The following is a 13895-nucleotide window of genomic DNA, read 5'->3' on the forward strand; positions in this document are numbered from 1 at the left end:
ATAATCATAGCATGGTAGGAAAATTACTGTTCAATGGTTCCCATAAGAGAAACAATGATAATTTCAGTTTATAAGTTGTGATTCATCCAAGGAGATTCTGAAGAAATGCTTTTGTGAACAACCCACTGACAGGCTAATTATGCAGCAGATATTGAGCCATCACTGTAAAGGAGTCGCATTCAACACGATCACGTCCAGTGACCCCACCAAAACAACGACCCCAGCCACAGAGGAAAAGAGGGAAAAATAAACAAGACCTGAGGATAGATAATGGAAAAGAACTGTCTGTGTTTACGGAGGAGTAAAATGTTCAATATTACAAGATGACCCGAAGTTTTTGACTGAAATTTAACAACCAAAAGAATTGCTTTTCAAACCTCAGTTAGTATTAAACAAAGACCAACTCCTCCATATTCCTTCACTGAAACTCTGTTGAACACCCTATTAGGGTGGGAAATTTGTTTGAGTGAATAGTATCATGAAGTAGAAGTACCAAAAACTAGACTTGTATCTATCCTTAGGAAAACACATGCCCATCATCCACAAAAATGGTATATTTGTTGTGCCATCTTTCCCAATCAGATGGGGGCCCCCAAATGTGGGGCATCCTGATGGAGTTGGGGCAGGTGGCACAGGTAGTAAAAGAATCTACCCAAGGCGGAACAAAAGAGATAAAAGTATGTTGGATACCCCACAAGGAAGGGGGTAGGGCAGCAAAGGAAAGACTCTTCCATGTGGTAGTGGGTAAGGGCTGTATTTAAAGGGGGAAGGAGAGGAGTTATGGGAATGTATGGAATTTTCCTTTTTTGGTACCCATATCTGGGTGTTAAGTAGCCCATTGGTTAGTTAGGGCTGATATATATTTCAAGCCTGTCACTTGATGGGCCTGTTTGGATTCAGCCAGGGGATCACTGTGGGACCTTTTGTCTTGATCAAATTTCCATTGTTCAAGCCTCTAGCCTAAAAGATGCCTCTACACTTGTATTAGCACAGAAGAGAACAGGGTGTGGAATCACATTACAACAAGAAAGTAAAATTGAGGTCATTTATCCAAACTCTTAATTTGGAACAAAGAAACTGAGGCCCAGAGAGAAGAGAAGACTTGGTCAGTTTCATACAGCAAGAACCTAACAAAACTATGGATAAAACTAAATTGTTGACTTCTCAACAGAAAGTTAGTCATTTAGCAAAGTAACTGCTATCAGTTATAGTGAAAGTAGGGTTTAATAAACTTGGTGATTTAGGAAATCCAAGCTGTATGACCTATAATGTTTACTCAATTACTAAAAGGAATAAATTTTTATACTAAACAATTAAACCACATAATAATTTGAAAAAACTTAACTTTAAGGGCTCTTTAAAAAACACAGTATTTGTCTGATATTTTTGTTTAAACAGAAGCAAGACCTTTATAAATGTAGGTCTCACTGTAATAACCATAACAAATAACTCCAGTTTGTATCAGTGGGATGATTCATAAAATACACCAGTGGATACACTGTTTAAAAGACTTAGAACTATTTTAAAGTTATTCCTGCCTAATTTGTATTATGTCGTATTAAAAAAATTTATTCAAAGCAAAATTAATCTAAGCCAGGGAGACGGATGGTGGAAATTCAGTGGAATTTAATTTGCATATTTTCTGGCTTATATTTTTTCTTTCCCTTTTTTCTTAAAAATAGCATATTGTGAACTTCGGGTGGGAAAATGAAATTTTAAATCTGAATCTAATGATTAATATACTTGAAATAGTCAACTTGTGGAAGTTGGGAATTAAGGGAAACAATTTATTGTAAAAATTAAAGACAATGACATTACTGACCTACCTCAAAGAGTCAAGCCTAACTTTATTAATACTTTGGCCACAAGATCAAATTATGTGGTGGGGAATTTACCTTTTCGACACTTCGTCGAATTCTGGTTTCACCTTCTCTCTTGGCATTTTCCTGAGCTTCTTTTAAGCTGTTAAGAAAGAGAACAGTTGGTCAGTTTCTGACTCATATTTTCAGGGTCCAGTTCTGTGCTAGGCACTTTCATATCCTTGGCCATATCTTGTTAAACAGATCCACTTACAAGAGACAAGCTTTTCCCTGTCTCCAATTGGAGCCAGAAATTTGCCAAAGATAAGGAAGGGTGTGAAACTGACTCACTGACAGTCAATTAAAGGCTTTGGTCTGTAAAAGCAGGTGGGTGTGACTCCTTGATTGACAAACCGGAGATTGTTGGGGAAAATTCCCTTTAACTGGCAGAACCAAGAGCTTTTTAACACAATGCTGTGACAAGGGTGAGACCAAACTGAGCATTTGAAGTACTGCAGTCCACACCCTTATGTAAACCTTTTCTATACCTTGTAAAGTATTTGTTTGCCTTCACGTAAAATTACCACAGTTAAAAAAAAGTGACATTGAGCTTCTGAGTCCTCTTGTATCTGTTACCTATTACAATCCCATCTGGAGACAGGCAGTATTAGTAGTTCCACAGAGGAAGAAACCAGGAGTTAGGGAGGTCAAATTCTCTTTTTTACTAGTGCATGAAAACAGAAAGTCACAGAATTGGGGTGGGTTGGAAAACTAAATGCACATGTCTCTTAGATAAGAATGTAGAAATTTAAAAAAAAAAAAAGTAGAAATTAGGCTTATTTCCTGTCTGGAAACCAGATAATCACTGTTTTGTAAACCTGATAGGACGTGCCCTTGAATTCTCTGGCAGCACACTGTAATTTTCATAGGCAGGTGTGAAATTTATTAATCTGTTAGATCTTTCTCTGTCCTGATTTTAAAGATCCATGGATGTAAATGGAGCACTTAAAAGCCTGCTGACATATAGAGAGTCTATATCTTGTTTAACCATCAGAATATTAAAGACTCATTGGATCTTTACTTCTCAGCCTTAGTACTCACAGTTGTTAGGCACTCAGAGAAAGTTAACCCTATCCTTCCCTTTACTAAAGTTCCATCTTCTACAGTAATAAGAAGGCAGCCCCATGACATTACTGTTATTATCTTAAATTAGACTGTCACTTCTAGTAAGAGTCTCTGTACATATTCAAATGAAGCAATGCCTGTCAAAGGACCGACCTAGTTTATTCCAGGAAAGTATTTTCTAAATTATAAAATATTGTGCCTTTAAAAAAAAAAAAATATATATATATATATATATAGTGCCTTATAAAATACTGTGCATTGTCCTATCACTATAATTAAGCAAAGGAAGAGTCTTGAATTTAAGAACTAACATAATTACCTTACCCATGCCTTTTAAGAAACTCTAGCAGATGATATGAATTAAAAAGAAAAGAAGCCATTCAGAGAGCAAGGATTATTTCACCTTACAAAGATAAAGAATTGTATGCTTCATGAAAAGGACTGTATCTCTCTGAAAAAGAGTGAGAAAAAAAGTGATTCTGGAGTGACTGTCAGGAAGGCAACCAAGTGTGTCCTCTTTAAGTCCACCTACTCAGAGTGGGGATGATGATACTTACAAAAGCTCAGCACACATGGCACACTTATTGCCATGTGTTTTGCCATCAGGGCCAAGGACTGGATCATTTTCCCTCGTGCATCCAAGTCTTCCGTCCTTCACATAAGGCCGAAAAGCACTACATACATCCTGAAGAACAGGGAAAAGAACTTAACATTCACCATCCTGATTGTAATGCCTTCCACGGTTTTCATAAATCATATAGTACTCAGGGTTTCTCTGCCCAATGTATCCTAGCCACCTAGAGCAATGCTTAGAAGTAGCTTAGTAAGTGTTGCATAATTCATGAGGTTACATATGGTGCTCATTTACTTATTCATTTATTAGTGAACACAGATACCCTAGTATGTGCTAGAACTAAGGTGGAACACAGTCCTTGCACTCAACTTGCTCCCAATCTCCTGGATGACACAAAGAGACATTTAAAATATGATGCATGAACTGTCCTAGTAGGTGCTCTAGGAGCATAGAAAGGGCACCAAATCTTGACTTAGGAAATATATTCAGCTAGAAAAAGTCAAGTGTGACATGTCTGAGATACTCATTTCTTTCTTCTATCATCACAAGTGCACAGAATGTTAGCAAAGAGAAAAGCTATTTAATCAGAATCTCATTTTTTGATATGGCAACACTGGTACAGTGTGGTAAGTAATTTGTCCAAGGTCTCCTGACAGCAAGTAACAGTGCTACGGTTTCAGTTCAGATTGACCGATTCATAATGCCCTTTCTACTACAAGTGTAGTTTCCTTTTGATGGATGGATGGATGGATGGACTGATTGGTTTTTGTTTTGTTTTGTTTTTTCATAGAAAGCAGAAATAGAGCTGAACATTCTAACTACCAGCGTTACCTGCTCCAGTTGTAGGAATCAACTGCTTTTCATCTAAACAGGCAGTGCCGATCTTATGTAAAGCAAGAATTGCTCTCTTCCTAACACCCCACACCAAAGAAAAAAGAGGAGAGCATCTTCTTTCTCTCTAAAGTCAGCCTCCCAAGATTTCCCACCATTCGACACTTGTCCTCACCTGCTCTGGTTTACTGGTCTCACATTCCCCTTCGCTTTTTATGCCAACTTGGGACCTGGTTTTACTGGAATTGAAAGTCAGGAGACACAGAAGTTTAGTATCACAGAACTTCTTACCATTCAAAAATAACTTATTGTCACTGTATTATGATTCTCCTTTGTACTTGAAAACAGATGTCACATTGCATTCTTTTCCTCACTTACTCTTTCTAATGAGAGCTTTTGTTTACAGCTTGGAGTTGAAGAAACAGAATTATGTTGGAGGGCTAGTAAGAGTCAGATCTACAAATATTATTTCTAGAATTTTCTTTCCTATGTCTAAAGAGAATCCATATCAGAAGAGAAGGAAAAAGTACACCTTATAACTAGATAGTAGATGTCCCCAAAGAACTATGCTGTTGTTGATGATGTTGTTTTGAATATATGAATTCAAGTTCATAGATCTAACATCCTACTAAATTATTTTTTGTTTGGCTTATGTTGACTCATACTTTGGTTGTCATGGAAAGTACCTAAAGTCCCAAGAATTAGGTTGATTCAGTCTAATAGAATTTTAACGCTATCTGAAAACAGAACCATAAATGTAAAATGTACTTCCTACTTTTTAAAAAGGTAAGGCAGCTTAAAACCACAGCCTGTGTATAACAATGAAAAACAATATAAGGAGAAAAATGAAGCTATTAAAAGTGATAAGAAAAAAGTTGTATCAAAAGATAACCTCTGGGGGCGCCTGGGTGGCTCAGTGGGTTAAGCCGCTGCCTTCGGCTCAGGTCATGATCCCAGTGTCCTGGGATCGAGTCCCGCATCAGGCTCTCTGCTGAGCAGAGAGCCTGCTTTCCTCTCTCTCTCTCTCTCTGCCTGCCTCTCTGCCTACTTGTGATCTCTCTCTGTCAAATAAATAAATAAAATCTTTAAAAAAAAAAAAAAAAGATAACCTCTGAGGGAAACAAACAAAAATATCAAATCCCAATGTTATTGCAGTCTCCTAGTAAACAAAGCTAAGGAAGAAACCCAATGAGCAGTTTGACTCTCACTATATAATGTAGGAAGCATACCAGAAATTAGGGATGAGAAACTTAGACCTGATGAGATTTAAACATTCTATCACAGGACCCTCCATATAAAACACAATAGTAGTTAAATGTACAGTGTGCTCATAATAGTATTACAAAACACATATCTAATAAAACCTGTCTGTTCTCTGTATGTATGTCTCTATTTTCCATTTATGTTGACCACTCATAAGAGGTGAAGACATTAATTTCAGACCGCACCTCTGAAAATGCAAAAATGCAAAGGATCAGAGTGATTTGATTCAGTTGTATTTTGGTAAAGATACTTATGACAAGAAGGGATAACTCTTGCACAATCCTGAAGACTGAATGTTTATCATACCCTTTATTGGCTTCAAAGCACTGGTTGCTTTATATTTGCAAAAACTGAAGAGCAGACAATTTAAGACTGAGGCCACAGGCTAGAACCTGTGAAGCTGGGTCCTGTGCCATCTTGCTGACTGAAGACAACTGACAACCAAACTTAGCACTAAGGGTACACAAAGAACGAAATGGGGACAAAATGTTGTACAGGAAGATGCGTTAGCTATGTGACAAAGGTCGAATCAATGGGGAGAAGTTCAATATTAAAAATTCCAATTCTCTATCTACTATTATAAATTACTAAGCACTAAATTTAAAAAATCACTTGATAATTAAATAATTCTGTGAATAAAGATATACTCCTAAATAGATAGAAATGGAAATATGTCTGTTACGTGTAAGTATATGTACATATATGTGTGCTTATATGTGCACACACAGGTAGATACACAGATTTAGATCTATCAGATGTCTGTCTACTTCACAGAGATACTGATAACTATCTGATAAACTGCACACAAAGGTGCTTTGTAAAATATAAAGTGTCGCACTACATATTTTTTCCGTAAGAATAGTAAAAGGAGTGGTGCTAATAATTTATGGCTGGCTAACTCTCACAAAATGAATTGATATTTTAAAGATTGGAAGAAAAAACTGTGTCATGTACTTATATGGAGAGCATACTTTAGGGAGAAAGCCTGCCGCAGATACTCACGCGTTCTCAGCACACAGCGCACATTTGTTGCTGTAGGTTTTCCCATCTGTGCCACAAACGGCTGCGTTGTCGAAGGTACAAATAAAATCCCCATTTCTCTCTTCTTTCCTGAAATCATCACAATTCAACTGCAAGAGACATTATCAAGGAACATCAAAATAGAAAAGATAAAATATTTGTTAGATACATAGATACATAAATAGGTTAACATTTTAAACCCACAACAATATAACTTAAGAGCAAAACAGATTGCATGGATAACATTATGGATAACAGAACATGGCCCAAGAACAGAGATGTAATTAGATTTCAGGACAAAGAATTGCTCTTTGATCTCAGCCACTTGCCATCTGGTGAGGTAGGCTAAGTCTCCTCTCTGAAACTTTGTATATACTGTTTATCAAATCCTGCCCTCCTTCTCTGCAGAGTGGCAATGAAGTCTAATAGATAATGTATAGGAAAGCTCTCTATAAACTCTAAGCTGCAATAAAGTTTTTATTATTATAGATCAGGGTAGTGATCAGGAGCCAGATTGCTGGGCTCATAATTCAAATTCTGCCACATACTGCTGTGTGATGTGGGAGTTACTTAATCCCCCTGTGCTTTAGTGTCCTTATTTGCAAAATACAATAGTACCAACCTCTCAACATTTTAAATGGTTTTCAGTGTACGAATATGTGCACAGCATTTACAATGGCGCATAGCATGTCAAAACCACCTACTGTTATTACTGTTGTTATTTTGAACATTTTCTACACTGACAATCAAGCCAATCATGAAACATGTTTTGGGGATGATGGAAGAAATCCCCAATCTCAGCTCAAATAATATGACACATACTTCGGGACATACCCGTATGGTGAGAAAAACAACTACACTAGGTGGTAACTGGAAACTAGAATTTGATTCTCACCTCCGCCACCCACTCACTCCACCTCTTTGAACCTTACTTTTCTTATCTGACAAATGGAAATTCACACCTGTACTACAGATTTGTGCTGAGCATCAAATAAATACCTAGGAAACCTTATTTGGCAATACTACTGTGACATGAGCTAACTAAAGAAAACCTAGACTTAACTTGAATTTAATTTCTATCTAAAAGCAAAGAATGACATTGGAGAATTTTTCAGTTATTATATTGCATGCAAAATAAACTTTTGATGTTATTGTCATAACACAAATATTTTAAATATAGATATGGAACACTTAGAATATAGACCTGTGACCTAGCAAGTTACACAATAGAAAAAAATAAGAGAATAATGGATACAAATAGATAGAGAATTTGTGAACCGAAATGTTACATTGAGGAATACTTCCAAAAGACAATAAAAAAGGAAAAAGAATTTTACTTTATTTATTTATTTATTAAGATTTTATTTATTTATTTGAGAGAGAGAGAGCATGAGAGGGGGAAGGGGCGGGCACCAGCAAAAGCAGAGTCCCTGCTGGAGCAGGGAGCCCAATGTGGGACACGATCCTGGGACTCCAGGATCATGGCCTAAGCAGAAGGCAGTCACTTAACAACTGAGCCACCCAGGTGACCTGGAAAAAGAATTTTAATTAGGGGGGAAAAAAAAAGCTATGGAAATAACCCACTATTCATGTCATCTGTTTGGGAAGAAGTTAAAATAGAGTAAAGATAAATAATGGCTATATGCATTATTGCATTTATTCGGTTGTTCATTTGTTCCTCAAAATTTGCTAGGCTCTGAGTTTCTACCAGACTAAGACACTGCAAAAAAAAAAATTTTTTTTTGAAATGTATGTTCTAAGGAACTTATATTCTGATGAGAAGTTAAAGACCATAAATATAATTTTAAATTAAAATAAATGCTATTTAAAATAACTGGAACAATAACTAGAATGGTGGTTATTTTAAACAGAGTGTCAAGAAAGATTTCTCTGTAAAGGTAACATTCGAGGTGAAATGGGATAAATGGCGGAGAAACCAGCCATTAGAGATCTGAGGGAAGGACATTCCAGGCCTAGAGAACTGCAAGTGCAAAGGATCTGTGATAGGAACTAGACTGTCCTGTTTAAGGGGCACAAAGAAATGTGTCTGAAGTATAAGGAAAAAGCAGGAGAGCTGCTGGTTTTCTCTCTAAGGTCATTTCTGAAGAAACCACTGAAGCATGCATGGGTGGCATGGATTGATTTTATTAACTTGGGACAATCACTGCTCTCCCTCTTCAGCAAAAGCAACAGCAGCATACTAGGTCACAGGTGTTGGAAGGGTGATGATAGGGCAGATAAAAAGCCCAGCTGTGAGGCGATGAGAACAGGTGTGGGTATTTACTACTCCACCTCCTCCTCCCCCTCCAAACTCCAAGGGCTGGTAGGTCACAACCTAGAAAGAACACATCTTCCTATTGCTAACAGTTTCTGAGAACTTACAGATGGATTCTCAACCTGGTGGACTGGCAACAGACTGGAGGGGTAACGCTAGTTCCACAACCTTCTGATCCAGGCTTTATCCCTTTTCCTATCCTTACACTCACCAGAGAGGCAGAGACAGAGCATAGCCTTGAACACCATCTTACTCAGTGTAGCAGAAAAAAATAACTAAAGCTATTATGGAATCTTAGAATGGAAATACCTGTATATGTGAGGAAGAAAACATAACATTAGGTACAAGTACCTAATAAATTTGTAAACCAGAAGATTAGATGAAGAAACTCTCAGAGAAGCAATCATAAAGGAAAATGAATAAAATAGAAGAGAAAATCTAAACAACATGGGGAATAGAATTAGAAGTCCCCAGATGAGGCAACCATATATAGGAAAAATATTTGAAGAAATAGGGAACATTTCCAGAATCAATGAAAAATGAAAAACAAAAACAAGAGAAACAGAGAAACAGCCATAGCAACTCAAAGACGGAATCTAGTCAATAACAAATTAGAGAAGTTTAGGGCTTTTTTTTTTTTTTAAAGATTTTATTTATGTGTTTGACAGAGAGAGAGTCGTAGGTCACAAGTAGGCAGAGAGGCAGGCAGAAAAAGAGGGAGGAAGCAGGCTCCTTGCTGAGCAGAGAGTCCAATGTGGGCCTCGATCCCAGGAACCTGAGATCATGACCTGAGCTGAAAGCAGAGGCTTAACCCACAGAGCCATCCAGGTGCCTGAAGTTTAGGGCTTTTTAACCAAATAAAAGCAAACTAACATATGTTAGGGGAGAAGATACAGATTTAACAATAAACAGTGGCATTAGTAATAGTGATGATAAATAATTATAAATATGGGTATTTGGTTAAGGGGAGTCATAGTAAGAGTCAAAATAGATATGCAACCTTTAACTCATCATCAAAGAAAACTGAAAGGAAAAAACTACTTTTAAAATAATTTTTTAAGTCTGATAACTGAAAATATGAAAAATTAGGAGAACCAAGTTCTATACAACCGAAATAACAAACTATAAATGAGCTAAGCACACAAATTAAAATACAATTTGTAATTGGATTTAAAAAACAGGATTAGGGGCACCTGGGTGGCTCAGTGGGTTAAGCCTCTAAGCCTCAACTCTCCCTTTAGGCTCAGGTCATGGTCTCAGGGTCCTGGGATCGAGCCCCGCATTGTGCTCCCTGCTCAGCAGGGAACCTGCTTCCTCCTCTCTCTCTGCCTGCTTCTCTGCCTACTTGTGATTTCTCTGTGTCAAATAAATAAAGTACTTTAAAGAAATTTTTAAAAAATGAATAACAGGATTGAGCAGGTATGGATGATAAAAGAAAATTAAAATTAAAGAGCACACAGATACTGAAATAATAAGACAAAAGATATGAAGTAAAAATAAATAAGAAGAGAGCAGATGCAGTAATATTAATACTAAAAATATAGAATTCAGCCCAAAATGCATCATAAGTGACAAAAGACACTATGTAAAGTAAAAGGGAAAACAGAACATAAGGGTATAATAGTTACTGAGCATTCGTTCACTTAATAATATAGGCTCTACCTCTGTCAGACTGCAACCAAAAAATTTTGATAGAATAAGATAAATCAGTAACTGGATTTATGGATTTTAGCATACACTCTTCAGAAACTGATAGATCAAGGAAAAAAATTAATATGCTTATGCCATTAGATTTTTATAGAAAACTATATCCAGGAAATAGCAAATAAACATTTTTTCCAAGACATAGAAAACATTTATAAAAGTGGAGTATTTACTAGGCCACTCAGAAAGTCTTAGGAAATTCAAAGAATCAATGTCATATGGTCTATGCTCTCTGCCCAAGAAATATTTGGCGAAGAGTGACAAACGGAAACACTTCAAGCACAAATCTTGAGATAGAGAGGAGAAGGGAGTTGGGGGAAGTTGGAAGGGGAGGTGAACCATGAGAGACTATGGACTCTAAAAAACAATCTGAGGGGTTTGAATTGACGGGTGGGTGGGAGGTTGGGGCACCAGGTGGTGGGTATTATAGAGGGCACGGATTGCATGGAGCACGGGGTGTGGTGAAAAAATAATGAATACTGTTACGCCGAAAATAAATAAAAAATAAATTTAAAAAAATCTTGAGATAGATGATCATTAGTATCTTTACATACCCTTGTCATGGAATCTTAAAATTAAAAATTTTAATGCTCAATCCATTACAAAACATGCACCAGAGAAAACATAAAGAAATAAGAACAAGTAACACAGATAACAAAAAGAATAGAGATTAACCAAAAAGCTGATACTTAAATTCCTATGACAGTTGGTAAGAGATAGAGAAGACAGAATTAAAAACACTTGCAATCATCATTTTAAGTAACTATATAAAAATTGACACATATATACAGCAAAAACATATTATCAGTATCTATATGCAAAACCGAAATAGAGACAGCGTTACCAAAAAAGTGTAGAATACCTACAGTGGTTTGATAGGAAAAGTGGAACAGACCAATAGCATTAATCCAGATAAACTGGTCTGAGATACTCCCTCCTCCAAATGCCCAAGTACTAATAGCTTTAAAATCCACTTTCTAAATTGTTAAGAAAAAATGAAAACTTGTACTGAGTAATAATAATTTAAAAGTTATTCCAAAAATTGAGAAGGTATGTTAACTGAAAAATAATTGTAGACAGCTTTATTGAGGTTTTACTTACATACCGTAAAATGCATGAATTTTGGTAAATTTATGGGGGTGTTTAGCCATCACCTCAGTTTTAGAATACTTCTGTCACCCTAAGAGTTTCCCTGTGCCTATTTACAGTTAATCCCAGTTCCCAGCTCTAGCCTTAGGCAGCCACAGATTTTTCTGGTTAAAATTTACCTTTTCTGGATATTTCTTATAAATGGAATCATAAATATGCAATTGTTTGATTCCAGCTTCTTTCACTTTGCATAATGTTTCTTAGGTTCATCCATGTCATAACAGTATCAGGGGTACTTTCCTTTTATTTCTGAATAAAATTCCACTCTATAAATGTAGCTCATTTTGTTTATCCGTCACCAGCAGACCTGCAGACATTTAGATTGTTTCCAGTTTGGGATTATTAAAAAGAATACTGTTATGAATATTCACATGCATGGCTTCATGTGGACATATGTCTTCACTTCAATGGGGCAGATTCCTCGGACCAAATTTATTAGGTCTTATGGCAAATTTATGTTTCACTTAAGAAGCTGCCAGACTGTCTTCCCATGTAGTTGCACTCTTGAATACTCTTTCCTGCCACCTCTTAAGTGTTCCAGTTTGTCCACAATCTTAACAACATTCTGTATTTTCCATTTTAAGGATTTACAGCCATTCTTGTGGGTGTATAATAGCACCTTACTGAAGTTTTAATGTGCATGTCCCTACATAATAATAATGTAAAACATCTTTTTAAGTGCTCATTAGCCATTACATTTTTAGTGTGATGGCTATTTCTAATTGAGCTGCCTTCTTATAATTGAGTTGTAAAGAGTTCCTACATATTGTAGATAAAAGTCTTTTACCCTATATATGAGTATTTCTCTCAGTCCATACTTGTTTTTCTATTGTCTCAGTGATTTTATTTGAAGCCCAAATGTTTGTACAGGCATACTTTGGAGACAATGCAGGTTTGGTTCCAGACCACCGCAAAAGCCAAATATCGCAATAAGGCAAGTCAAACGCATTATTTTTTGTTTTCCAGTATATGCAGAACTTATGTTTATACTATCCTGTAGTCTTTTAGGGGTGCAATAGTGTTATGTCTAAAAAACACAATGTCCACACCTTAATTAAAAGATACTTTTTTTTGCTAAGAAATTATCATCATCATCTGAGCTTTCAGTGAGTCTTCCCCTTTTTGCTAGTTGAGGGTCTTGGTTCACAGATCGGGATGGTGGTAGCTGAAGGCTGGCATGGCTGTTGCAATGTCTTAAAATAAGGCAACGATGAAGTGTGTCACACCGATGAACTCTCCCTTTTGTGAATGATTTCTCTGCATTTTACCCACGGCAGAACGTCTTTCAAAACTAGGAGTCAATCTTATCAAACCCTGCTTTATCGACTAAGTTTACAGAATATTCTAAATCTTTTATTGTCATTTCAACAATCCTCACAGCATCTTCACCAGGAGTAGATTCCAGCTCAAGAAACCATATAAGTGACTCCTTGGGGCACCTGGATGGCTCAGTTGGTTAAGCACCTGATTCTTCGTTCTGGCTCAGGTCATGCTCTCAGGCTCATGGGATGGAGCCTCATGTAGGCCTGTGTACTCAGTGAGGAGTTTGCTTGAGATTCTCTCTTTATCACCGCATCTCCCCAGTGCCTCCCCTCAAATAAATGAATAAAAATCTTTTTTTTTTTAAAGATTTTTTTTATTATTTATTTATTTGTCAGAGAGAGAGAGAGAGAGAGCACAGGCAGAGTGGCAGGCAGAGTTAGAGGGAGAGGCAGGCTCCCTGCAGGGCAAGGAGCCCTATGTGGGATTCGATCCCAGGACGCTGGGATCATGACCTGAGCCGAAGGCTGCTGCTTAACCAACTGAGCCACCCAGGCATCCCTAAATGAATAAAAATCTTAAAAAAAAAAGTGACTGCTCATAGGTTCAAGTTTCATGACGAGATTGCGGTAATTCAGCCACACTCAGCCTGCACTTCTGGAGAATACTTGCTATTCCTGCTACATATGCAGTTGCTCCCTCCACTGAAGTTCCTAAATCCCTCAAAGTCATTTGTGAAAGTTGGAATCAACTTCTAAACTCCTGTTAATGTTGAGACTGTATTTTGTCCTCTTCCCATGAATCAAAATGTTCATAATGGCATCTAGAACAGAGAATCCTTTCTAGAGGTTTTCAATTTACTTTGCCCAAAGCCATTAAAGAAATTATTATCTAT

At 36.9% G+C, this 13895-nt stretch overlaps 1 protein-coding gene across 1 annotated transcript in view; it reads right to left on the reverse strand.

Annotated features, from left to right (window-relative positions):
- Positions 1-13895, reverse strand: part of SPINK5 (serine peptidase inhibitor Kazal type 5) — a 79976-nt gene that overhangs the window by 47738 nt on the left and 18343 nt on the right. The window contains 4 exon segments of the mRNA XM_032336243.1: positions 1896-1962; positions 3482-3609; positions 4505-4568; positions 6595-6722. Of these exon segments, the coding sequence (XP_032192134.1) occupies positions 1896-1962; positions 3482-3609; positions 4505-4568; positions 6595-6722 (387 nt within the window).

The sequence above is a fragment of the Mustela erminea genome, chromosome 3 (assembly GCF_009829155.1).
Source record: "Mustela erminea isolate mMusErm1 chromosome 3, mMusErm1.Pri, whole genome shotgun sequence".
NCBI classification, from domain to species: domain Eukaryota; kingdom Metazoa; phylum Chordata; class Mammalia; order Carnivora; family Mustelidae; genus Mustela; species Mustela erminea.